At 42.8% G+C, this 27,516-nt stretch overlaps 1 protein-coding gene across 4 annotated transcripts in view; it reads right to left on the bottom strand.

Annotated features, from left to right (window-relative positions):
- Nucleotides 1-3,053: 3,053 nt before the first annotated feature.
- Nucleotides 3,054-27,516, bottom strand: part of IRF2 (interferon regulatory factor 2) — a 41,054-nt gene continuing 16,591 nt past the window's right edge. Inside the window, exons 2-10 of one of the 4 annotated variants that reach the window (XM_018070400.2) lie at nt 26,292-26,425; nt 25,236-25,343; nt 20,050-20,149; nt 19,265-19,441; nt 16,767-16,813; nt 12,780-12,891; nt 10,927-11,091; nt 5,751-5,797; nt 3,054-4,394 (exon numbers count right to left, since the gene is read on the bottom strand). In XM_018070400.2, coding sequence (XP_017925889.1) covers nt 4,083-4,394; nt 5,751-5,797; nt 10,927-11,091; nt 12,780-12,891; nt 16,767-16,813; nt 19,265-19,441; nt 20,050-20,149; nt 25,236-25,343; nt 26,292-26,297 — 1,074 coding nt within the window. In that variant the 5' untranslated portion in view covers nt 26,298-26,425 and the 3' untranslated portion in view covers nt 3,054-4,082. Of the gene's footprint in view, nt 4,395-5,750; nt 5,798-10,926; nt 11,092-12,779; nt 12,892-16,766; nt 16,814-19,264; nt 19,442-20,049; nt 20,150-25,235; nt 25,344-26,032; nt 26,142-26,291; nt 26,426-27,516 lie in introns of those variants that run through there. The other 3 variants (XM_008924772.4, XM_018070408.2, XM_008924773.3) reach the window with 3 other exon arrangements.

The raw sequence follows: 27,516 nt of genomic DNA, 5'->3' as shown, positions 1-27,516 counted from the left end.
TAAGAGCTTCAAACACAGAAGCCCTAGGAAGAGGGGAATTTACTGAGCATGCACACTGTTCCCAGAGGTATGTGTGCGTATCTGTCTCCTACTGCACAGCCACCGGAGCAGGGTGGGGGTTGGTGGTTTTGTAGCTCAGTGACCATCCTGGAAGGATCAAAGGAAGAGCAAGCCAAGTTGCTTGGCCATCTGCATGTCAGTGTCGACTCTTGCATGGAATGACCAGAGGTGAGATGTGGCCATGTAACTTGCTTCAGCTACATAAAGGTTAACTCACAGGTTAAGCTGGAGGTACCTGCCTTTCCCTGCTGAGCACTCCAAAATTTCAGATGGATGATGCTAAGAGTAGCAAATTCTTCTCCTGGCAAGGGGCAGCTTACTTTGCAGACAAGCATTATATGCCTAGAAACACTCAGGCAGCCCTTGGGCAACCATTTTCTCACCCTAGTGACCACCTGAGCTTGCTGAAGGCAAGTCAGGCAGGACACACAGAAAAGGCAGCTCAGTCCCAACACTCCTCTTCAGCAGCCCTGTTGGGGGTCAGGCTCCTGAGTGAGCCTCTGGAACTGAAAAAGTATAAGTGTTTCACCATAAAAGGCAAATGTGTTCCCTCTCTTACTTGGACATACAGGACTGAGGTCAGGGAGCACTTGTGCAAGGTCAGACAATAAGAGGGGCTTTGCAGGATGGCACAAGGCTCTGCGATGCTTCCTCAGTGCCATGGCGAGGGGCAGGAAGGTCAAACTGCTGTTACAGACAAAAGCCCTCTGCCTCTTGCAGTTTGTAATGCATAAAACACAGTCGCTTGCCTGAAGGCCTCCAAAGACATGCCCACATTTAACATCTCAAATCTGAACATCTCAAATGTGGGTGAGGAGAGAGAAGGCCATCGTGGAGGTAAAAAGCAGCCCTGCTTTCAGAAAAGCAGAAGCCTGGAGTCAGCTCTGTTTACTTCAGAAGATGTTTTATAGTCCCCACACAATCCTACCTCTGGGCTTTCCCTCGGCCTAAACCCCTAACGTTAAACCCAGGCTGCGCCAGAGGCAAGAGCCTCTCTCTGTCTACAGACTAAATAATCCTCAGAGGATGAGATGAGCGCCAGCACTTCGTTTACATTGCATGATACTTTCCAGCTCCACATGACTAAGCTTCTCTTTCCTTCAGCCCCGATCCTTGCCCTAGGCTCAGCCTCAGCCGCAGCACTGCAGTCCTTCTTTTCCAAAACCAAGCCTTCCCAAGAGCCCTCCATTGGCTTTGGCAGTCCCCTCCCAGCCCCAGCACAAGTGCAGCTTTGGGCTTTCTCTTCTGCCTAACCCAACTCTTCCTTCCCCACAATAAAAATTGGCAGATGACAACTTTTCTCGCCCTGGGTCTCCCTGGACAGCCATTTTCCAGCCACTCTCCATGTGCAGCTCTTAGTTGCAGGGCAGGGAATTTGCCATGAAAAGAAAGGCTGGAAGAAAGGGATTCATGAGGGCTAGAGAAGAATTTCCTTGGAAATATTCAAGACTTGGTTTGACAGGGCCCTGGACAACTTACTCTAAGATTATGCTTTTGACAGAAAGTTGGACCCAAAGTGTCCCAGGGGACTCTTCCAGTCCCAGCTTGTCTGTGATCCTGTGAGGTCCCTCCCTAACAAGAGCCCACCATCTCAAAAGGGTCTAGGTGATGCTACAGAGCAACTTCCAAACTTTAGTTGGAAAAATTTACAAAAACCAAAGAAGACAATGTTGAGAAAATATATAAATAATCCCAAGTGAGTTTCAAAACCAAGAAACAGAAACCTGCCATGAACATCATAACCCTGCTGGAAAAGGATTAAGGATGCCAGAGACTCATTGTAACCCCTCCAAACACACATGTAGCAGACACTACCTCCTTGAGGCAGACCAAACCTTATGGCCTCTGGACCCAGAGAGACACTGGAAAGGTAAATGCACAACCAAATGAAAGGGACAGAGACTACAAAGTTTACATACGACAATTTTAACAATTACGATTTTTCAGCCCCACTCCAAACACTGTTTTGGGCATTTCTCTTTCTCCCAACTCTAACAAAAGCTTGCCTTCCCAGGCCACTGGGCAGTGGGTTGGCAAGACAAAATTGCAAGTTTCACATGGACTTGTGATGAAATTTGGAATTGCAGCATCAGGTGAAGAACACAGCAAAATCCTACTGTTTACTTTCCTTTTGCAACAGCCAGCTAGCACATCTCCCTGTGACACAGCCATTTTTGTGCATCTCACTGCTCATCAGCCCAATATACACCACCCTCAGCTCACCTCTCTGCTGGGTTGGCATAAGAATGGTAATCACAGCTGAAGGGCACTCTGTGTCCACGTATTTTACATGCCTGAATCAACCTGCGTCACTTCCAACAGCTTAAAAAACTGCAAAAGGGTGAGCGCTCTCAACTTTTGCCTGAGCCAGTGACAGCTTAAAGTGCATAGCACTTCACAAAGTCTATGGCACAGCCTGTCCACCACCATCATGCAACCCCACAAGCCATTGTGCACCCTTAGATACTCTACAACTTCCCAGGTATCAGAACTTGCCATCAAGTAGTAATGTTGAAAGCCTTGGGCAATGCTTATTTGACTTCGGATTCATTCCACTAATAAGGAGCTATTGCTTGAAACTGCAAAAAGAGATTTTTCTGGGCAAGGAAACTGCAAGCAAGCCACATGGAAATCTATGAGGAATGAGGGAACTACAAATGAAACTTTGCTGGGTGGGGGATGAACTTTCACAAGATCCCTTCCATGAGGTGACTTGCTCAAAGCCCAATCACAGAGTAACAGCTGAAGAGGTGCCCCAACTCCCAACCTCTTACATCTGAGGCCAAACTCAAGTAGGTCACCTTTAAATTCTAGTTCCTCTTTCCACCTTAAGCTGCTTCAAGCACAGTACTTCCCATCCTCTTGGATGGGTGCTCCAGAAATTATAAAGGTGGCTTACACTAATTGTTCACTCTGAGATGTCACATTTACCTATCAAACCCATGCCATCTAGGGCTGTGGAAAGATTAAAAATGAGAGACAAACTAGGATTATTAAAAATTTAACTATATACCATATTTATTATCAATCCACAGGATAATCTGATTGCTACATGAGCTCATAAAAGCTATTTCACCTTTACAAAATTAAAAAAAAATGTGCCACAAGAATGTAATAACTGCTGATAACCAAGGACTGAATCTTAAAATTATAAATTTGCTGTAGAAAAGATTAAAAAAAATTATATTCACTTTAGAATTTTACTTTGAATAAAATATTCCCCTGTATAAAAAATAAAAAAGCTTGCTCTGGTTAGAATTAGAGTATTTTTCTTCTTTTTTTTAAATCTGGGAATTTGCATAATATCTCTGTAATAGGTTTCTTTTTTTTTTCTATTGTACCACACAGCATTCAAGCATAGCAGATTAGAAACAAACATGAGAAAAGCATTCTCAGAACATATGAAATCCACATGGAAAGTTTTAACTTCCTTTCCTCTATTCTTTAAAGACACTTTAGCAAGAATAGCTTGGAAAAGAATACAGGTGGGGAGGGACCTTCAATGTGCCATTAAGTAGAGCAAGGTAATAAAAGGCCTTTTGTAAGTGCTTTCTTAATAAGGTGCAGAAGCAGACTGCAACGTTGCTAGTACTGCACTATGTACAATATTCACAATAGATTTTTCTTTATTTAAAAATATTCCAGCTAGTTCACATTTTCTCTTCCATTCTGAGGCTTTCAGTTCCATCACAGCCTTGACAGCAAGAAGCGCAGCAGCACCACTTCCCTTGTGGTTGGTTGGTCCTCTTATGAAACACTGGAACCTGTGAGTGGGCCAAAGTTCTTGGGTTGTTTTTCTATGTAGCAACCTTGGAAATCTGTCTGGGTTCAGGTGTACATACTGATGGCTGGAGTCCTGAGTTAAAAACACTCCGGCACTGGAGTCGGACACAGCAATGTTTTATATTGCCAAGGCTTTACCTTAGGTTTGTCTTGTGTGCGTCAAGGGATGAACCTCTCTTAGAGAAACGTAAAATACAAAACCAAACAAAACAAAGCTAAAAAACCACACTGTCAAAGGCTTAGCAGCTCTTGACTCTCGACTGGGCAATATCTGACGTTTTCTTGATGACGCTGGCCCGTGTTTCACGGTCTGGCTGGTTGCTGCTTGTGGAGGCTGTGGACACTACTTGTGGCAGAGGGATGTCTGGGAAAGGGGGCCAGGAGCTGTTGTAAGGCAGTGGGCAGCTTTCGTCTTTGATGGTGACTTGGAGGTCAGGCTTGTTGGCTACAAAAGTTGCCATGCTGGGAAGCATATGAGAAGTGTTCCTCATTCCTAGATTGCTGAGATACTGTTTGCCTTCAATGTTTTTCTTCTGCCAATGAAGTCGTCCCTAGAAAAGGAGAGAACACAACTTTGTGAAGTACTCAAGGTAACAAGATGAAGACAGAAACATTCACAAATTGCACAGGAATGATCCCATCTCTAAGAGCCTGAGCCTGCAGCCACTGGATTAGAATGTTTCTGCACTCAGCCACTTCTCCCCTTCTGAAGTCATGTCCTTAAACCTTGCTGGTTTTCCAGCATTCAAGAGGCTCTACCTGTTCTTCTGAATGCAAAATAAAGGCCTTATTCCCAGTGTGCCAGAGACAAAAATGGACACAGATGACCAAACATTCAGAACTCCAAAGGGAAGTGTCTCCTCTGTTACCAGAGAGAGCATCCTCCTGCCAAGAGGACAAACAACACTACCCAAACTATCAATACAGGTGAGGCTGCTAGGAAAAATCACCGTCACTTGATGGTGCATCCCTCATCACAGGGAAGAGGTTCGTCAGGGAAAGATAAGCATCCAGTCCTTTTCCCACCACAGACAGAACATGCAATGGCAGGGTTAGGGAGCCACTACTGGCAGTCTACATATGGGTTCCACCCCAACCAAGGCACAAACGACAAAACCTAGTGGGTTAGCCATGTCGTTACACAGCTGTGCAACCTGTGGTTCTCCACCAAGGAGGATGCAGAGGGCTTTCGGAAGGGCACAGCAGGAGACAGATTTGCAAAAGGCCTTCTGCAAGAATGCAGCTGGAGCACAAGGTATCTAAGGGCCCCCAGTGAGCTTCCCTTGGCCTCCAAGTACTCATGGAGATCATCAGGTCTGGTCGCTTGACAACAGCCCCAAAATAAGAGGTAAGTGGTGGGTTTGTATATGTGCAGCTCAGGAAATGCTCATGGGGTGTTTATTTTCCCCATGGATTCCTTTCACCCAGCAATACCCAGCTGACTGCTCAGGAAAGCTTTCTGCCATGCATACCTCAAACATTCAAGTTGCATTTCTATCACATGTGTAAGCACTTCCTCCAATTGTACGAGTTCAGGTGCCATTTAAGGAGAACAAAGTGAGCATGCTTTCAACCAAGATAAAATACTCACTACCTAGCAACGTCAATGCATCATATTAACAAACTAGCCGGAACTGTTTATGGCTCTGCACAACATGTTATTATGCAAATTAATCTCCTTGTAGTTTGGACAGATGAGGAGGAATGAACTTGTAGCGAATTTAATTCTGTGACAATCATCCAAATGTCTGTCTCCCTTGAACCTCCCTGGTTGCTTTTCTCCCCCAAATATTGTTAAAATGAATACTCCACTGGTAGACAGTTGCAAACGGAGAAAGGGAAGAATACTCAATGACACTGATCTTGAGACCTTACTCCAAAGTGCTAAAGATGTAGAAATAGCTTACCTCTGCATTTTCTTCGTCGCTTGGAACGCTGTCAGTTGTTTCACTTTCTGTCAAACAAAACAGAAACAAAAACAAAACTCATGCTATTCCATCTGCAGTAACAAATTCCAGCTCAAGAGGCCTGATCTACTTCTAGTTAGTGGCACCAGAGTCAAGCCAAACAATCAAAAAACAACAGAGAAGCATGAAGCCTCTGCTGCAGCAATAGCAACCCAAGGGCTAGCTGCACTGAACAACTGGGGGTTATCATAGTTAACATGACTAGATCCTGTAAAAGGCACCAAGAGAAAGAGAAGAAGCAGATTTGCACTTTTTGCACAGAGCCTCCAGCAAGCCCCCTCTCCCTTGACCTCTCTTGGCAGCTCTGGACAAGGGCACGAGTAAAGTTCTGTCCAAATCCTTATTTTTACATCTCTGCAAAATCAGTAACGACTCCACCCCAGAGGAGATAAGTGTATTTTTGTTTCATGAACTGTTATCTCAGCCTGCCATCTCAAAGGCTCATTGTGACTTCTGGGGCTGGATTACTGTTGGCATACTCTGGTATACTTGGTATAGTTTTGCTTTTGCCACTAGTGCCCAGCCTCCCCCAGCCTATTTCTCAACCCTTCACCCACTACTTGAGCAAGTAGCAATGTTACAGTCTCCAACTCCATCACGTCCCCACACTGCACATGGCCTCCCTCACCCTTATCACTTCAACCAGAGCACAAATACAGGGGAACAGCTGCAGTGGGACAGCCATCCACCTGCAGCTGCATCCCTCCCCTGCAGAAGAGCCTGAAACACAGGAATTTTTACTATATTTTCAAGCCTACATGTGTCTGAATACAGGTGTCCTACTGTGTGAGGGTCAGGCTCCTGGTCCATGGGCTGGCTGAGACTGCCATGCCTCAGACACATCTTAGACACATCTTAGGCACAAAGCCCTCTTTTCAGCACTGGTCTGCAGCGATGGCTGTTGCCTTCAGCACAGCCACCTGCTGCCCAGATCCTCACGCAGAAAAGCAGAGGCTGGATTGCAGGTTCCCTTCACCTCACAGGGTTTTGAACCACTGTGTCCTGTTTTCTGGGAGGATAATCTTAGGCATCTATCGGGCTACCAATGGCATTTGGAAGAGGTCTTTCCCCAACCCCTCCAGCAGGGCTCATCCACAAGGAACACAGAAATCTGTGGAAGGAATGATGTGATTGAGTTACCATAGCAGGCAAGAGAGCTCTCAAGCCCCAGCTCCCATCCTCAGCTCCGTGTTATGCATTTTAGCCTATGCAGACTGCTTTGCACAGCCCCTGTGATCCTGCCTTCCCAGGGAGCATCCTCATGCTCTGCACGGGACATAACATGAGTGCTAAGAGTGCACAGATCATGCCTTGTGGATTGTGCCCCTGCACATCTTCGGAAAGACTGACAGTACCTTGCCCTTCAGGCTTGGCTAAGCATTAGGTTTAGGCAAAGGGCTGTAAACCAGCAGGCTGAATCACTCTTTCAGATCCCAGGATCTAAACTGCACTTAAAGTCCTTCTGAAGCAAGAAAGCAGGCAACCCAGGTACTCCAGACTCCTACTTCTGAAGCCAGCACCTCTCCTATGCCAGTCTCCATTACAGTGTGCAGTAAGCAGAGGAACAGTTCAAACTAACTGCGATGCCCTCTGAAGTCAATGTTCTGCAGAGCTTCTGATTCACCAGCCCAGGCAGAGAAAGATGTGCTAACATGATTAAGCTGGGTAATTAAGCCCTACTGGGGAAAGGAGAGGCAAAAATTAATCTGTGCAAAGGTGAAATGGCCCTGAAGATAGAATCAATAGGAGGAATCCACACAGAGACAAGAAACAGATATTCCCTGACATGAAGAAACATGTCGCAACAAAAAGAGAGTGAAGCAGCTGAAAAGGAATCCATCCTTGGTGTTTATACATAACAAAATGCTGAGCAAGAGATAGTACTATAGTTACCAAAGCCAGGGAAGCTGACCACTCAGGCATGGGAAGTTAGAGGGTTATTTCAATCAAGAATGTTATTTAAATCAGTGTCAAACATAACAGGAGTTTGACAACAGCCTCAGTACTAAAAAACAATGGATTTCATAGACATTGGTGTAAATACGAGAAGACTCACATGGGCCGCTCACATCATTTGCCTGAGAAACCTCAGAAAGCAACCAGAGGTGGTTTTGAAATAAAACAGATTTATGCAGGAGAGCTGATACCTCAGGCTACTTTTTTTGGTTGTTGTTTCAAAAGAGCTAATCTAATTGTTCTTGCACAGCTGTTATGGTCATACTCTTTCCTGCCATTCAGCAGTAGCACCTGACAGAGCAAACCCACAAACAGAGGGCCAGGGTTCCTGTGGTTCTCCTGTACAGGTTCTCCTTGCTCCTGTGTGGAGCAAGACAAAGACAGAAATAGTCACAAGAGTGTCCTAGAAGTTTAAGGGTTCTAATCCACAGACCCCTGTCCTCATGAGCAAATGCATGCTTTAAAAAAAAAAGCAGTTCATAGAACGATCTGGGCTGGTAGGGACCTCGGGAGGTCTATAGCCCAACCTCTTGCTCAAAGTAAGGCCAGCTATAGGACTAGATCAGGTTGTTTGGGGCCTTATCCGTTTGGGTCTTGAAAACCTCTGAGGATGGAGGGAGCACAATCTTTCTGAGTATCCTGCTCCACACTCCTGACTATCCTTGGGGCGAAAAAGGTAACACTTTTTCTTATCTCCAGCTGGACCAAGTTTTCCTGTTTCAGTCTCTGCCTGTTGTTTCTTATCCTCCCACTATACATTGCTGTGAAGAGCTGGGTTCCACCTTGCCGGTAACATCCCTGCAGGTAAGGGCAGCTGCTATGAGGTCCTGAAAACCATCTCTTCTCCAGGCTGAACAAGCCCCAGTCCCTCAATATCTCCTCGCAGACTGAGTGCTCCAGCCCTTAATCACCCTGATTAGCCTTCCTCTGCACTCGCTCCTGTTTGTTTGTAACTTCCCTGGACTGAGGAGCTCAAGACTGGATGCAGTACTCCAGAAGTAGTGTAACTAGTGCTTAGTAGAGGAGGCTAATCACTTCCCTAGATCTACTGGCCATGCTCCTGAAAACTGATGGCCTTCTCTGTGGCTGAGATGCTCTGCTGTCTCACGCTCCTCTCATTGCCTTCCCCCCCTTTCTGCAGAGCTGCTTCCCATTCCACCAGCCCCAGCCTCTATCACTACGAAGTGCTCTTCCCATGCACAGGACTGAATTTGATAAGGTTTTGCTGAATTTCATAACATTTTTGCTGACCCATTCCTGAAATCTCTCCAGGACTCAAGATGATGCTTCTACCCTCAAGCATATCAACTGGTGTCCCCTATTTGGTGTCATTTGTAAAGTTCCAGTGTATACTCCAAGATATCTTCTGTTCATTGATATATCAAATGAGACTTCTCCCAGGACAGACCCTTGCAGTACTCCGCTTCTTACTGGCCTCTAAGTTAGAGTAACCAGGATTGAGAGTGCCTTGAGATGCATTCAAAAGCATGACAGTGGCATGAAATTCTCTGTTATCTCAGTTTTGGGCTTAGCAGGTCCTGGTATAAGTTAGGACAGCTGAAGGGCACCAAGATACTAAGACAATGTAAGCAGAAGCACTTCAGTCATCCTTCATTTTCCTTATGCAGGCTGGCTGCAATGACTTTAGGGTAACTAGGTCATGATTTGCTCATGTCAGGGTGGTCACCAGACCACCCCTCTCTATCGTTCCAGTCCAAGAAGCCACCATGACTTCTAGACCAAGAGAGTGACTTTTGTTTGCATTCCAAGAACTTAGATCCTGTAGTTGAGGTTAAAAGAAAGCATTATTGTCATGTTCATATATATGGAAAAGTTTTCCAGGAAACATTTGGAAAGAAGAGAAATGTTTTGAAAGCCCTTGTCTCTCTGCTGCTAATAAATTAAAGCACCCTCATAACCCCCTGCCTTAGGCTTTACAAAGACCTTCTAAATTATTTGGTCATTGCAGACTAAACACATTGAGAAGTATAAGCGTTTATCAACATGTGAGACTAATATTGGAGACTTTTCAAAAGAACATCATATGATTCACTGGGGCCCCGAAATAAAAATTACTAAATATATGCTTTCTAAAACTATTTCTGTAAGTAATTTCAGCCTAATGAGATAAAGACAATACCATGTGTAAAATAATAAAATAATAAAATGCATGGAGAATAATTAATACTTAAGTTTGCTTTAAAAGATGACATTTGTGTTTCTACCCAGTCTCCTGAAGCTCACAAGTTAGCATCATGTTAAAAAAGAAAGGACAGGTTAGATCTTAAACTTTTCCTACTTTCAAATATGACTTTGTCCTGCTTCCTACATAAATAAGGCTTATATGGTTGTGGGGACTCTATACAGCACATCCATATATGCATTTGTGTCCGTTCTCCCCTAATAACTTCTGAACACGCTGTCAGACTTAGATAAGGGATAAACGAATGACAAAGACTCTTAACTCCCTAGCAGTTATATGAAAATAAGGTGCCAGATGAAAAGAGAAACCATTAGCATCCTGACTGGGGGTGGGGGCAAGCTTGTTATTTCACCCCTTTCTGAGGTATCAGAGAATCCAGATGAGCGGCAGACGTTGGAAACCAGACGTCCACAGCTCTGCTGCTTGCAAGATCACTTGTTATCAGTGAACATGGCTGTTCCAGTCTGCAGCAAGACTGAACCACTCCCCCAGGGCCCTCAGCTCCACATCTGCATATATACCATTAATGCGGTGCCCTTAGTGCTCTGCACACTGTGCTAGACACAGAGTAAACACACAGCATAGAAGACCTGTAATCTTTAGTAAGTCAGGGGGCAAGGGGAACTTGCTATATTTACAGCACATCATTTGTACCACTGAAAATCCCACTCTAATAAAAGTTGAAGAGACCTCTCTGCATTATATCTAAAAAGATTTTTTTTCCATTAGTCACAGGCTAAAATCTGCAGCTTACATTTCCAGTCTCAGCTCTGCCAAGTTGTTTCCCAAGGTAAAATGAGTAGAGGACTGTGAGCTTTTGAGTTTCATTAACAATTCAGAAGGAAGGTGAATAGGCATCTCTAGGTCTTTGTCAGCTACCGTGGAAGAGCCCCCTTTCCCCCAGTGTCTTCCAAACATTTCCAAAAGAGCAGTGTAAAGAAATGCCAGGATGCTTACCTGCATAGGATGAGACAGGGGAGATCTGTAGAGGGTACAGCTGGCTCATGCTGAGAGGCTGTTCATCACTTTCTGTTGTCACCTCTACTACCTGACAAACATCAGGAGGGTTGGCAACTATCACCTGCTCCTCACTGCTGCCATCAAGGTGTGGTTGTCCTACAACTTGGGGTTAGAAATAAAAAAATATTACTCATAACAAATTGACCCTGCTGAATCTCTAAGAGCCTGTCCTTGGGTCCTGCTTAGTATCTGAGTCTTCAATACTCTCAGCAGCTTCTTCCATGCCCACCATCTGCTTTCAGTGAGAGTTCAAAAGGAAACCTGTGATCCTCACCCAGCAAGCTGCCAACATCCCATGGCCTCTGAATGCTCTCATGTAAATTATGCAACGTAAGACCAGAACTGGTATGCAGAAAACTGGCCACAGGGTCATGCAAAACACTGTGGGACTCTGATATATACATGACATGAATCTGTGAAAAACTTCTCCTCCAATTAGATACTTATTCTCATTGACCTTTGCAACGTCATTGATGGTATGTAGAAAACCACAGTTGTACCTGTAGTCTGTAATACGGACAGGTCTGTGACAGAAAGCTACAGTCTGCTCAGTTATTAACAGAGGGGTTTCCTATTCCCCCAAGCATATGATATTTAATACCAAAAGAGCACATGACATTTATTATCAAAGAAACATTATTTATTTCTACACAGTGAAGCAACCATGGATGCACCCAAGTGTCCTGAAATGCTTTGCAGACATTGGTTGTTCTACACAACAACCTTCTGAAAAAGGGGAATAAACCAAGGTACCAAGAAGTTACTGAGCAAAGTAAAAGTATGGTGAAAATCAGAATCTCACTAATCTCACTTTTCTGGAGCTGCTTGAGAGAATTTCCTCTGTCTTGTACAACTCTGATCCCAGTAGTATGAACACATGACAAATGTGTTCATTTTAATCCACCAAAGAACTGAAAGCCACCAGTTAGATCGGAAGAATGCACAGGGATGGATCCATCTCAGGGGGTGGCTAAAACCTGAATCCACAATTATCTAAGAGAAAGGGAAAGACTATAGATATTCTTTCACTGAACATAAAATTTCAAAAGGAACATAAGGCCAAATTCTGTACAAACACAATGCTGTGTTGTTCAAACAGTACATTTTTTTCTAGACCCATGAGGGGAAAAACATGTAGGCAATGAAATACAATAGATCCTGAAATTCTTCTGTTAAGTAGCAGTATACTAATTTTGAAAAAGGCAAAAGATAGCATCTATTCCTGCATGAACTGAGATAAATAAACATGAATGCATATGTCTATACACACAATCCATTCCTGAATTCTATCCTTAGACATAGGTTTTCCAAACAGAAAAGTGGCAGGCATTTTTCCCAGGGAAAAGCTGTGTATTTTGCTTTGTGAAATGCCAGGTAAGCACTGGAAAATCTCTCAAATTTAAATCTGTATTTTATGAGACAATGCCAGCATAAAGAAAATTACATACATCCTGGATAGACTTGTTTTTTTAAAGTTGAATCACTATAATTACTACAATTTTGTTCCAGATATTTTATTTCACCTTTCTTGGTTCTGAAACAACCAGCTTTTTATTGAGTGTAGTGAAGGGGGGGAGGGGGCGAAAGCACACACATGTAGAGTTAATTTTTATCTGGGAGAAACCAATATTGTGCAACACCCTCAGGGTACGAGCAGGTCATCTGCACTGTATCTTTTTCCACAATACCTGACGAATTCTAACCCACCCCAAGATGAGTTTGGCAAAGTCAAAAAGGTTTTTGAAGTCACCGGTGTGCCTAGTGTGTAAGAAAAGCATAGGAGTACTTACCTACAACGTTCACGGTACTGTCAACTTCATTTTTTATACTGGGGGACAGGAAATAGTCAGAAGTGACATCATTTAGCCCATTAATCCCAAAAGATGATTCAACTGGCTCTTGCTAGAATGGAAGCAGTACAGTTGGGTCAGAATTGCTTTATTTCAGGAGCCTAGAGACAGTTCAACTCTTTGTTCTGAGACAGTAATATATCCCATCGCTTCTACCGACCATATACCTCCTGCTCTCTGCAGAACGCTGTCTTAGAAAGAATATTTTGGTTCTCTGAGAAGACAGAGTCTACTTCATTTCCAAATCCTGTGCTTTGAAACGAAAGCTATTTTTAATTTTCAGATTAAGAGTGAGTCTTCTGAGAGCAAGGAATTAGTATGCTATTTACTACAAGAGATTACCATTTGAATCAAACAAGGAAGAAACATCACTTTTAAACGGTACTCAGTCTTCATCCTCATTCCCTTCCAAACATGCTCTATCTCTTCCTGCTGTCTGAAAGGAAGCTTTAGCTTCTGTACAGCAATTATTAAATTCTAGGCTTAGCTTTTCTCTACAGCAAGCCTGAAAGCAAACCAAAGTGTTTACACTAAATACAGCCTTTTAGATCACATCATAAACATTACCACAGGGCAACAGCATTGGGAAAATGTCACTTGTTCTACACAGACTGAGCTTTCTTGTAAGCCTGGTACACTTGAGTGGGAATCTAAAAACTCCCCTCAGACTAGACACCAAAAAAATTAATTCCATAAACTTAGGATTTCTTTAAAAAGCTATAAACACGTTTAAAGGATTATCTACAAGTCCAACTTCCTGTCTGGTATTGGCTCCCTTACATGGTTATTGGTTACAAAGTCTAAAGTCTTGTGTGTTCTTACTCTGGGCTGGCCCTGCAAGGATAGTTCTATCCTGCTACTGAGCCAGAAACACCAGCAGAGAGGTTCGGAGCTGTCCATGGATCTGCTGCCATGCTGTGCTCATTTTCACTGCTCTAAAGCATTTCATCAAACGCAGGGCAAAGGTGAGCCTCAGGACTTGAGGTGCGAGCCCTTCACAGTACTAACTGTATGAACTGTTATCTCTGGGACAAGAAACTGGGGACACTGTGACAGGTCTTTCCTGGATGTCACATGCTGTGATTGTGATCCACTCAAAATGAGCTGTCACTTTGACACAAGCACCTTCCCAGCCATTAAGCAAGGTAAACATGCACCCTGTCCCAACGTTCTTCTGCACATCAGAAGGGTGCAAAGTGTTAATGGCAAATTGGTCTTTGATGAGCCATGCCAGCTGTGTTGACCCCCAGGTCAAACACCTGGAGAGCTGGAAAATATAAAATTAGCAGCTATTGATCCATGACTGCAGAGACATGTTAGGGCTGCACATTGTCACCCTGCAGAGTATCTGTCGTTGTGCAACACAGCAAACACAGCAGCCCCCATGGAAACGCTGCACACGCAGCACCTTGCTCAACTTTACTGAGGCCTAGTTACAGAGAAGTTTATTTAGTAGCCCCTTTCAAGCTTCAGAAACAAATGTGCATCTTGGAACTCAGGTGATGGTGCCAGATCCACAAAGAGGCTTGGATACTGGTGCAGTTGGTAAATTTCCAGTATCTAGATGTCTAGCCTACGCTAAATGCATGGGGAAAAGTGTTGTTAAGATTTAAAAAATGTCTCTCATTGTGAAGCTGCATGGTCAAAAGGATACATCTAGGATAAAGTAAAAATTAAACCCAGTTCAGTCCTTTGTTTCAAAGAAAAGAGACTATTTTTACCTGGGCTGCTCTGACACTTCGTTGATGAGAATTCATTTTGTAATGAATTTAATGAATTATAGTGCCTCTGTTTGCCCAAAATCCCAATGGTAGGAGACCTATTTGAGAGGTGGGAGACCTGCTCACAGCCTCCCTTTCCTAATGTGGAGTGGGGAATTGGTAAGGTCCAGGACTCTTCACATCCACAGGGACATGCAGTGAGTGCCCTGAGCACCCTGCTCAAGCTCAGTAAGGTCTGGGAGGGTGTCTTCACTCCCACCAAGGGGATTGCTGTGGGTGCCCACAGGGTCCGGCAGTGACAACAACGGGAAGCTCACTGCGAGGCTCTTGCTATGCTGAAGTCCTTTTGCAGATCTGTGCTCACATCCTCAGCTTCTCCCTCTGCTGCTATTACCCCACTGCAGTTACCAGGCAAATCGTGGAGCAGCCTCCCACTCAGCTCCACTAAAGAGATTTTTCAGGGTAACTGTAAAGCGTTCAAAAAAAACCCATGCAACTTGGATCTCAGGAAGTCACATCATCAAGCAAAGCAATTATAAGCAGCTATCAGTGCTCAGAAATGTGCATTTGCTTTATTTCATCCACCACCCTTCTCCACTATTACAGCCTTCAACATTCAATAGCTTAAGAGTGGCTGAGCATGGAAGGAGCACCTCTTTTGAAATCCAAGGCACACCTGGAGACCAGCTGGTGCACACATTTATCAGAGCAAGGGTGAACAGACAAGAACACTACTCAGCCTCAGCTCAAAGCTTGGAAGAAGTGGCCATACCACAGTTGGTGGCTGGTGAGCTGTATGCTCATAGTAGGTACCACTGGCAGGTGTACACGATCAGCTCAGCTCACTGCTCCTGTGTCACCTGCCCTAGTGCTTCTGTGAGGCTCAGGGCAACGAAGCTGGAGGAAAGTGCTCCCAAAAGCTGCGAGCATCACTCTGCTGGCACCTACTCCTAAACCTAACACCTCATGTACTAATCTACCTGGTATCACTGGAACTCCCTCAGCAATGACTGTGAGACTGATCTTACTGGAGAGGATGAGATTGTTTGAGTGCTCCTACAGCTTTTCACATATTTAATATTTTGTCTAAAAGAAAGATTCCGAAGTAGACGAATAGCAAAGTGCTGCTGCCAGCTTTGGAAGGGATCACACACTGCTCTGCCCTGACCAAAGGAGTTTACTGGTTCCCTCTGAACACCAGCTACCATCAAAGTCACTTTATAACAAGCACATGTGGCTGCATGATCCAGACAGGATGGTGAAAAAGTGGTTCCTTTAAAAAAATTTAAAAGTCATAGCATTCTGACATGTAACTCCATGTCACAACTGCTGGGGCAGCATCTGCCTTCCAAACCCAATTTCAATGGAGGAGTTTTTCCCAGTTTTCTGGACTCCCTTGGCCCAGAGCATCTCCTGGCCAATGGCTGCAGAGTCTGAACCCATGGGTGCTCAGCCCTTCAGAAGCGAGCACCAGGGGACCAAGCTGCCCTTCCACTGCAGACACAGCTGCTACATACAACCCAAGGACACCAATTTTACTGAAGGCTGAAAGTCTGAAACCTCTAAGATTTGGGGTTTTTTGAAAACTTGAAGGTGGACTAAATCCTGCTGGTGTGTAATACTGACCACCCTGCAGAGGCCCTTGGCAGAGGTGAGAAAGCTGGGAAGCACCATGCTTCACAGGGAAAGCGGCATCAGTCTGGGCCCGTGCTCTGAACAAGCAAATTTTCAGGCAGCAACTGAAGAGCTTTACAACTGAGGTCTTCTAACTGACAAAACATGAAGACAAGGTGCACTTCACAGAACTTCTCCCCCTTGCTGAAATGAAAATTAATTTCAAATGCCTTACACACAGAAACTAATTGCTCCAAAAGGTAGCTCTATAGTTCAGAAGCATTCCTTCCATAATTACTGTATTTCTCCTTACATAGAAAAGCAAATGGCATGTGTATTGCTGAGACTTCCAGTTTTCCAACCTCCAGGCATTGTAACACAGGGGTTATTTCCACTGATGATGTAAGTCACAGCTCTAACAGCCTTCGCATTTTAAAAAAAGCCAACCCCAACATCCCGGGTAACTGTAGCTACTTAACCAAACCACAAGCATTTGCAAATACCCACCACAATATACTGTTGGGTATATTAAAAAATATGTGCAACAGACTGTTTTCACAAGTTCTCACACTATTAAACAGACACTTCTTACCTTAATTTGTTTGAATTTGTCATCCTTCTCGGACTTCGTTTTTTTTCCTGCAATAACAGAAAGAAAATTTCATAAAGTTCTGTGTGCCATGAGTTATCCTTCACACTTTCTATATTTACCAACAAATAGTCTCAAAATATGCCTCAAAATGGCAGGACATCCTGGTAAAGGGAGAACACATTTTGCTTAATTTTACCCCTCCTTTAAGGTCTGGGCAGCCAAAAATTCCTCTTAAACACTCTGGCTTTATGTTTCTTTTTTAAAAGACTACAAGAGAGAACAACTATAGGACCCAGGAAAGTAACCGCAGTTAAAAAATCAAAGTGAAAACTTTGGAATAGTGACAAATTAAGCAACAAGGTCTGTTAAAAAAATAAAGAAGGAAGGGGAGAAAAATACTCTTAACAGGAAAAAAATAAATCAAAATTTATGTCTCATCACTTTTCTGACACTCTCACTGCAGCTACAGGAAAAGGGAGTTTGTTAACCCATTTAATGTGGCAAGAGATCACAATAAACTTCAACCAAAATTTTTGTAAATTGTTGCAACCTGGTGGGGAAATACAATTCATGCAAAACTGGTTTATGCAATCATACTGGACTTGAGAATCCAGAAAACCATACAGCATGTGACTTTTAAAAAATGTCATGTGCCTTGGCAGACCCCAGTGTTGCTGCCCTGCTCTGACCTCATGAGACCCCTATGTGGAAGCTCAGACTTGCTGGTACATGCTCAGCTCTACCCCACGTTGGCACAGGCATGTCCCAGGAATTTCTCCCATCTCTAATACAAGCTATCACTGAAAATTAGAAATGTTTGCAGCCAGATTCTTTTGCTCCCACACATAAATTTAGCCACATGCCATCAAGAAAGGGCATGTGAAAAAATATATGGGGCCCAAGATATGTCGGTTTTATAGTTAACTGGACTTTCTGCAGAATCTTCTCCTGCTGCAGCACTCATTTCCAGAATCTCAGCTTTCAAGATGAACTTTTGTAGTTCTTACATGAATCTACTACAAAGAGACAGGTTATGGTCCAGGGGAATATGCCTAAACATACAAAATATTCTACTGACAAGAGACTGTAAACAGTTTCAAAGCAATTGTTCTATCTTTTGCAGATTGATCTCCCTTTCACAGTACAATTCTGCCCCAAAAATTCCATGGTTCATCATTTCCAGTCACACTGACCTTAAACTGCAGCTGTGCCTTTCACTTCTCAATCTAAGAAAATAGCAAACTGAGCTACAGCTAAACGGAATTGGATTTTATAGGAACACTCTGCATTTGGTTTGCAGGTTATCTTTTCATCTGAAATCCTAGACAACAGAGGATACCAGGGGACTAAGGAAGCCATTGTTCTACTCCATATACCAGTAAAGAAGCCATAAGAAAGCCAATGAGCCATAAATAAATCAATGTTTCTACTTCAAAAGAAATCAAATACTCATGAGATTGGCCTGGTGGTTAGGTCCTCTCCTGGCAGGCAGGAGACTTAATCCCTAAATTCGGGAATTCAAACAGTTTCCCATTTCACTATTATGATGACCTGGGGTTTGGTTTCTCGTGGTCTTTGTAAGTCACAATGCTGTTTCATGGTTTAACGTTCTGAGCAGAGTGTATTGCTTCCACCCAGCTCAAGACAGAGGCCAGTTTAATTCTGCTCTTGCTTGAAAAAAGATACCACAATGTCTGCCACCATGTTCTGAATGAGTCCTATTGAGTTAAATGCATTGATTTCTAATATTCCCCAATCATATTCCTTGACTGAAGGAAACCTGGGACTAGAATCTGAACATAACTCCATCAGCTTTAGCAGACAAACATCAACAGCTTGGAGCTATCACATCTCATTAATCCTCTCTTCAAGCAGCTTCTTCTCTTAACTGGATGTAGGCCATTTTTTATACAGCTGTTCCTAAGTTCTTGGGAACATCTGGATAAAAACATTCAGTTTCACAGAAGAAGTAGAACTGACACATTTTGTAGGCTCCAAAATAGTAGTAATTGTTAAAGTAATTTCTCTATGCTAGGTTTCCTGCAGCAGAGTGTCAGGTATCCATTTTCAGGAAGGAAAAAAATTAATTCAATAACTGTGTGGTACAGCAATAGGAACAGTTCAACCTGGGTACCTCTGGGGAGACACCCTAAACAAAGGAATCCCTGGACTTTTATACCCTTACAGTCTATGTACCCATTTCAATAGTTATTTTTGGGTCTGGGGTCTTCCTGTTGCTCATTGGCTCCTGTAGAGTCTCTGTGTGCCCAACTCTCCCCCCAGCCAGCCCCGACCCCCAGTCAGCTGGCCACTGGTCCTGCTGTCCCTTGGTAGGTGAAGGGTTGGTGCCCTTTCCAAGCTCCTTGCCTGGGGCTCCAGTCCTTTCCCAGCCAGCCAGGCTTGCACTGGTAGCTTGCATACTGAGCTATCTGCAGTAGGTGTATTTCTCAACACAGTGTCCTCAGGAGCATTTCATGTTGACAAGCTCTCCCATCTACCTTTTTTGGAAGGTCTTTCAGATAACGGCAGCATCCGGTACACCCTGAAGGCATTGTTTCCTTTCTTTATACTTTTGTCCTTCACTTCTTCTATGTCAGGCAGGGAGTTCATAGCACAACGGAAGTTTGCTTTCCATGTCTTTGGATCGGGTTTATCTACTCCTGATTGGTATTTTCCTGAGCAAGAAAAGAAAGTTAGGAACATATGACATATGATTGAAAAACCTAAGGCAAATTAATAACAGCATAGGTTGGCTTCAAGTTATTAGTCTTTGGTTCCCATGAGAAGCATTCAAACAATAGCTGAGGTTGCAGGAGAGTGCTGTGATCTCATTTCCATGCACATTTCTAGAACACATGATGAACAGTTTGTGCTCAAGAAAGACCCAGGGTGCTGCAGATCAGATGTGACTCCACAACAACATGGAAAAGCTTGCACAGCATTTACCTTTATTATGTCTGGCTCAAATCCACAGAAAGGCATAAAAAGCCTAAGGGCTTGTGTCTACAAAGTGCTGACTGTGCTCTACTCCTGACAGTTTTGAACCCATGTTGTTAACATTTAAATCAATTAAGTTTTAGTGTTCATCAATGCAAATGAGTTACGGCACTTCAGTAAAGCTGGAGAGTATTGTAGGCCTTGAAAAAAGCACTTAGCCTCCCACAAATCTGGAAACTTAAGTTCACTCTCTGCGTTAGAAAAGCAAAGACAAGGAAGAAGGAAAATGTAACTTTAAAAGGGAAAACAATGTGAAAATCTGTCCTGCAGAAAATAAGTTCGATACCTGTGTGAATTGCCCAGTTTCTAAATAAGGGAGCATCTTTTTCAACATCCCACCCATGTCTTGCTGCATGCATCCAGGGAATCTGAAAAATCTTCTTCTCCTGGAAGGGAAAACAAACAGGAAATGCCAACACTGACAGACTTGAGGGATCTTCTGATGACTTTAAGTCACTCATTTATAAGCACAGTTTCAGCATCTGCAAGTATTTTGCTCCCTTCTAACCCAGTGTCACTCTCACTGAAGTCAACAGGAAAATATCCACTGGCGTCACCAAAGGCAGAATACAGCTCAAGTGTATGAAATAGTCAGAAGCCACTTCATGGAAGATGAGCCTGGCAGCTTTCCAAGCTGACACATGGAAAAAACATGCAGTACTACACATTTCTAAACATTCAAACAAAGGCTAGTTTGGCAGCACAGGCACTTTTATGATTAGAAAAATTACATCTGAAACTAAACAACTATAGGAACAGAGCAAATTCAAGGGATTTAGAATTCAGACAGTAAATACTAGCACAGTGAAGAGATCTTATAAATTTATATGCCAAGCAAACAGACATATGAATATATCAACTGTAGACATCTCTCTAGTGGGGATAAAAGCCACCAGACACTCATGTGAAGAGGTAGCATTGAAGATACTTGAACATATTTTAGTTCAGAAACTTTAGGCCAAAGAGAAGTGCATTTAAAGCAATCCAAATTTTTCTAAATTAACACATATGTAGCTAAATCAGGGCATGCCTTACATGGTGGCAGTATAAACTGATTCCCAAAGGGATCATGGAAGACAGTATGGTGACTATTAAAGAGCCTAAGGGCTTTCAGAGCTTGAACAGCATGGATTCCTACACTCCTTCCACAAGCACTTAGCACACAGGATACTGGGCCAAATGGATGCTGGGTCAGATGTGCTTTTATGTCATACAACATGGTAATGAATTCTTTCATACTGACCTACAGGGTTGCTTCAAAATTCTTCACACTCTTTACTGCAAAGCCATACCAAATAAGTTTGTTACACAGCACTTGTTTTTTCTCCCCTGTTGGGAGGAATACATCTTATCTGGCTCCGTACGCAGACATCTTGTGCTATAAATTGCCTCTGCAGGTTTAGATACAATTCACAGTCTGGGAAGAGAAAAGTACTTCCAGGGCAAAATGCTCCCTCCTCCTGAGGTGGCCACCTGAGATACGCCAACTGAATTGCACCCTAAAAGAGTCTATTTCTCTACACTGACTACAAATAACTCCAGACAGGCAGCACTCCTTTAAATGACTGCATTGTAGATATCTGTGGTCATGTGAGATGAATCTTTTGTCCTTTCCCCTTCCCCCAACAACCACTTTTTTTCCTTGTCTGTCTCGTTAATATTTCACTAATGTCAAGGTTAGGTTTATTTCCCTTCCTTCCCATGTGATCTTTTCTTTTTTTTGAGCCTGCATTTTGTCCTTCAACTCTTGTCTTTAATCCATTCTCTCATGTACATTCACTTGTTTGGAATTGCATTCTTCCCTTCTCGCATGGCTTCATCTTTAATTTGGTGGAGGCACTGATTTAACACGTTCCTCATTCCCCTCAAATCCTCACACTCTCATTCTTCCTTAATCTAGTCCTATCACTTCTCTTGTTCTGCCTCCTTACTCTTACCCCTATATATAAGTAAATAATCCTACAGAGATGCTCATCTCTTTCCCCGAGTAGAAACAGTCTAAAGGAAGCCTCAACCCCACTATTTTGTGGTCCAGAGCACTACTGTATTCAGCAGAGGTAGAATAAGCTTTCCTGCCTTTACCCTCCCACAGACTAAAATAAGCATGGAGAAAAGAATCATACTTCCATAGAACTTTGAGAATTGAACAGATTTAAAAATCTCATGCTTGAGAGGTTTGAACAATGCTACACAATGCTATGGAGGTTATATCATGGATTTCATATTCCATATGATAATTCAAAACATAGCAGACCGAACAAGACTCCAGACACAGTATCCTGTTATCATCAGCTGCACTCACTGTTTCAAAGGAAGGTGCTAGGACACTCAACAGCAGTTTAAGTGGTCATTACAGTGCTTCTGTTTATTACAGAAAGTTCTTCCCAATCCCAGATGTCTTTAAGCACAGGTATTATAGCAAATTAAATACAAATAACAAAATAGAATCCACATGTATTATAACTTTATAATACATATATATAAATACAGAAACTACAGATTTTCTCATCCCCTGTCAAGGATCTAACCTTCTCTGAAATCCCACAAGGGTGTCGGGTGCATCAGTATCATGTGGTTGTGTGTTCTGCTCTAGTTTACCTGGATGCTTTCTATTTAAATGCTAATTATTTATTTCACACATTATCAAACATTACCTATATTCTTTTTCAGTTGATGACCTTAATAGGGAAGGGCTCATCACTGCTTTCTCTTAGACTTCAAAAGCATGTGCTGACTGGTACAGCACTGGACATTTGTGTAGGAGTCTCGCTTTTCTGTTAAAAAATTAGCCTCACCTAAAGTCAAAAACACAACCCACAAAACTTTTGCAGCGTAACAGGAATTACTACCAAGCTCCACTGGGGACAGCATTGCAAACTGCTCCGAGCAGGTGAATGAGCACATATTAGCTACAAGTCATAGGACAAATCTTAAATAGCAGCATCCTTCTTGAGGATAGTACTCCAAGCATCCAACAAAGCAGCAGGTTGCCTCTTGACTCTGTTACATCTACTCGGAATGTTTCCACTCTAATTTCCTTTTCCAGATCCATGAGGGACACTGACCTCTTATTATCCCCCTTCTCACACCACCTCTGCCCTCTACTTATGGCATTTCCTTCACACCTCCCAGTTTTGTCTCTCTGGGAAGGTAAAGAAATTCCCATTCAGCAGGATAACATTTTCACCAGCATGGTACACAAGTATTTATTTTTTAAGCCCTATAAAAAAGGGGTTTGTTCTGGAGGTATAATGTCATCAACAGACAGTAGGGGAAGGAATTAGGTAAGTCAGCTGTACCTGATTTGTCCTTTTTAACTGAGAGAGGTTTAATTCTTTTTTCAGTCGGAAAAAATTCCCCAAGAGCCAACGACAAACCCAGAACAGTAGTAATTCCTTTCATATTTAAATCTTATTTCCTTAAAAGCTATGCACACACAAGTTTCATTCTCTTGATAATCTGACCCGCTTTCTTTTCTAAACTCTTAACTGTCCTTTGCCAAACTCTAATTAAAATATACAAACTGCAAAATCCTAGAGCCTCCAAAGTCGATTCTGCAGGTACAGAACAGGCTGTGATACATATGACATTGTATCATTGATTCCATGCATGCCTTTGTTTATGGTCAGCATTTAAAGTAAAAATAGATATATTTTTGGTTTAGTGATCCATTGTTGGAATGAATGTTTAAACATTTTTAAACAGAAATACTTAGAAGAGCAGTTAGCCTGTTGAACACAACAAAGGCAATCCAGACTGATGCCAAATACAAGGGTAGAAGTGGGGAATCAGAGTTTAATAATCCTCAAGGTAGGCCACTTATCCTGGTATCCTTTTTCTGATAGGAGCCAGGGTTTTCTTTAAAAATAAAAGAATTCAAAAAATTTATTTGTGAAACAAGCCTCAGTCAATACAGAATATGCTAAGGACAAAATCTTCTCCCGACTCTTGCATGCAAAGAGTTCATGCCAGAAGAACAAGGCAGAAACTGCTGTAACAACATAATCAGAGGGCTGCAAACATTAAACAACATGACATGCCTTGCAAACTGCCTTTATGGACTGGTGTTCTGAATTTGGAAGAATGAAGCCCTTAGCACAGCGGTAGCATTTTTACAATGCAAAGGAAGCAAGTACAATTCCTCAGATATACCAAAAAAGGTTACGTGAACATAACCTATAGATGACAACACTGTATTTAAGAGTAATGTGCTCAAATCTGAAATACTGTGCCCTACCGAGAAATTATTTCAGGATTGGGAAGGAATGCCCAGCAAAGGACAGCAGATATGGACTGTCAGCAGGAAACCTGACACGGAAGTAGAGATATTCAAGGAGAAGGATCCCAACATGGGACTCAAATTACAAAGACAACAGTAAAAACTGGTCTCTTCGTCTTCAGCTGGGATCCCATTTTGCAAGAACAAGGACCTACTCAAATTCACAGGGCAGCTAACTAGGGAATGGATAAAGCAATATTTATTTACGCAGCCACAGCATGTGAGAGTCACTGATGCAGGAAGTTCCTGAGAAACAAGACTCATAGCTGAAATTTAAAGGGCTCCTGATAATTTTAAAGTCGTGAACATTTCTAGCTTTGACAGCTAAAATAAAAAGCGGTAATTTCAATAGGCATTCTTCAGCTTTAAAAATGAGCACCACAACTACTACCGCTATAGGGAGGACACCAGACTATCTGGATTAGTGTCTTAACCAGAGTGGCAGTTTCTATGTTTCTGCACCCAGTTTTGTGCATTTCCACCCATTCTGATAATAAAGTAGCCTCTGTAGCCAAAACAGCTTCAAGCTTTTCAGTGTGGTGAATTAGTCTCCTGCATACTACAGAATGCATGCAACATTTCCAGGGTTTATTACTATTTAAAGTCTCAAATACACTCCTTGGTTTTACTGAACCAATTTAAATAAATTCAAATTGGGCACTGACATTTTGTAGCTCATACTTGTGCTCTCAAAGTGCCTAGAGCACTTAGTAAGAGTTAAAGTTTGGGCCTAGCACAGTAAAAATTACTCCATTTTCTGCCAGGTTAAGTAGTATCAAAGAAGTCACACAAGTCTGAAACAGGAGATCATTGCTTCAATCCAGAGTCTAACTCAGAATATAGTCTTCCACCTCAGAAGAGCATTGTGTTCACATCCTTCTGATGCTACTTGGTGAAATGTGTTCCCAGCTTAAAAAAAAAAACAAAACACCTATCAGAGTCTCCAGAAACACTCACTCCAACAACAAAGCGATGGAAAATGCTTTCAAAGGAGCCACAAATCCACCAGACCAAAGCAAGATGCCTCAGATCTGGCAGGCAAGGCTGGAGGAACAGGTTCAGCAGGAAGCATTCAGCTTTGCCCTTCCTCCCCACGTCACCCCTTTGAAAACCAGGAATGAGCTGATTTACCTATTCAGACCTCAGCCACTGCTATAAGTTCCTCTTCAGTGCATGCATGCACCCCCCATTACCTTATTTAGCCATTTCAGCCCCGGTATTCTGTTAGAGTTGATTTGCTCTTCCAGCCAGGGCCGCATCCGCATTCTTTCGACAGGCATTGTCACCCACCTGGGAAGGAGCTGCAGGAAAAAAGGGACATGATTTTTTGTTTTCCAGGCAGAACTCCCAGGCAGTTCCCCCACCTCTGCACAGTACAGACATATTAAAGTTTTGCAGGTATTGAACAATTGTAAATATAATTGTGATTTTAGATCTGTGTGCAAGCCTCCCCTAAGAGTAACTGAGACAATAAAGTCTTCTTCATGGCAGAAAACACACTTCTGGTACACCTTGATTAGGAAAACCTTAACCTGAAGAAGACACATGATATTGGCAAAAGCTTGTCTGCTGACACAGGCGGGATACCAGAGGTCACAAAGAAAAACAATTACACCCCCGGGGATACCTCTTTTTGGCATACGTACTTTCATTTGCAAAGACTTTTTTTTGCAAAGAAAAAATATGTAAAGAAGAAAATCCACATGCTGGAGGCATCACTGTACTGGCCAAAATGATGCATCTACTAAGAAAAGTGTTTTCAAATGTCTGTTTCTGTCCCATAAACTTGACTAAAATTATGAAAAATACATTTTACAACACAGCAATTTATCAGACCATTTGGTTGTGGCTGACTAGTTTGGCCCCCTCCTTTCAGCTTTCTTGGATCAATCCAGTCACTAATTTTTTTAGCTGTTATTTTACATTTCAGTGCTGTTCAGCTATGATATGAGTACTTCACAGCCTCCTCAGCTGCACCACGCCACCTTACATTATTCAGTTAAGACTCCAGCTGACTTCATTTTCTCATTCTCTCTCTCTCACGTGACCTTGATGCCAGTTCCCTGTTGAGGGCTGTAAATTATTGACATAAGAGTCCAAAGTCTTGACCCTGAGGCAGAAAATTTTAAAAACATTAACCTATCTCAGGCACCACTCTGAAAGCGCCAACTGGCACTAGATGCACATTAAAGCACCACATTAAATGCCTGCTAAGCAGCCTGCAATCCATCATTTCCACATTCAAGTACTTGCATTTAGGCTGCTGCTTCTCCTCGCCCCCTCTGCACCGGGCTCAGCTCCTTCCTCTCTCCACTGTTCTTCACATCTGTGTTCTCTGCATCATTCTTAACTTCTCTGCTCCACTATTCTTGTCACCTTTGATCTTAAAAATAAAAAAGAGAAAAAAACTGAAAGCGCACAGCAATGGCACAAATGTAAATGGGTTTGTTCTCACTTCCTATGGGAGTACAGGCATCAGACAAACTAACAATTAGGCAGTACCAAGCCCACACCCAGCACAAGAGGAAGAAAAACGTTCAAAGTTTCCTCTCATTGCTCTGAGGACATGTATTTCCTGAAACTAATAAGGAATTAAAACCTGAGTGCAACAATAAGGCTCTTTGATGTGTTCAGAGAATTTACCAGCAGCCATGCTCACACTAACCTCTTAGCAAACATATTGGCATTTCGTTTACTACTGTGTGCAGTGGTCACTTGCGCTTCAGCTGCAGCCTGTTGCAGTTAACTGTGAATTTCTAAAATAGCTCAGAAAATGGTTGTGACTGCTCAGCTCCCTTTCAGGTGCACATCAGACACACAAAAACAGCAAACCCCAGGACCCAACAGTGGCTGAGCCCTTGTACAAACACCCTCTCTGCGCAAGAGGGAAGCTGTTTTCTGGGTGAGGGTGACACGGGTACAGCTTTCTCAGCCCCCAGGTCAGCGGCAAGCAGCCCGCTGTGCCACTGCAGCCCCCTCCCCTTGGCACCAGCAACCCTCATCCAGGTTGCAGAATGTGTATAGGAGATTTGTACCACCTTCCCCTACTACAGTTTGAGTCAAAGCTGGAAAATGCAAATGGAAATGTACTAAAATCATGAGTAAATTTTTATTTGTCTGACAACGAAGAAAAAAGTAGTGCACAGATGCATTTCTTTGTAAGGTATCTTTAAGTATGCATGCACTTTGAGACAATTCCTGGAAACACTGTGCATCAGATTCAACACTCAATATATGAGTGTTCCCATTTAGCAGTCAGACTTATTTTCTGGGTAATGAGCCCTTAAGACAAATTTCAAACCCATCTAAATAAACAAATTAGACAGAAGGCAGAAAAGTCATCTTGAAAGCAGCAGCAACAAATCCCACTTGGGACAGGCAAACATGGGAGAAACAGAAGCTGCCTTTGTGCAAAAGCAATACATTTCAGGAAATGAGAAAGCTGCCAACAATCGCTACTACAAGGAAGCCGGT

This window comes from Manacus vitellinus, unplaced genomic scaffold (genome assembly GCF_001715985.3).
Source record: "Manacus vitellinus isolate BGI_N305 unplaced genomic scaffold, ASM171598v3 scaffold_0_pilon, whole genome shotgun sequence".
Lineage (NCBI taxonomy): Eukaryota > Metazoa > Chordata > Aves > Passeriformes > Pipridae > Manacus > Manacus vitellinus.
Note: the sequence above shows the minus strand (reverse complement) of the source record. Positions and strands in the feature narration are given on the sequence as shown.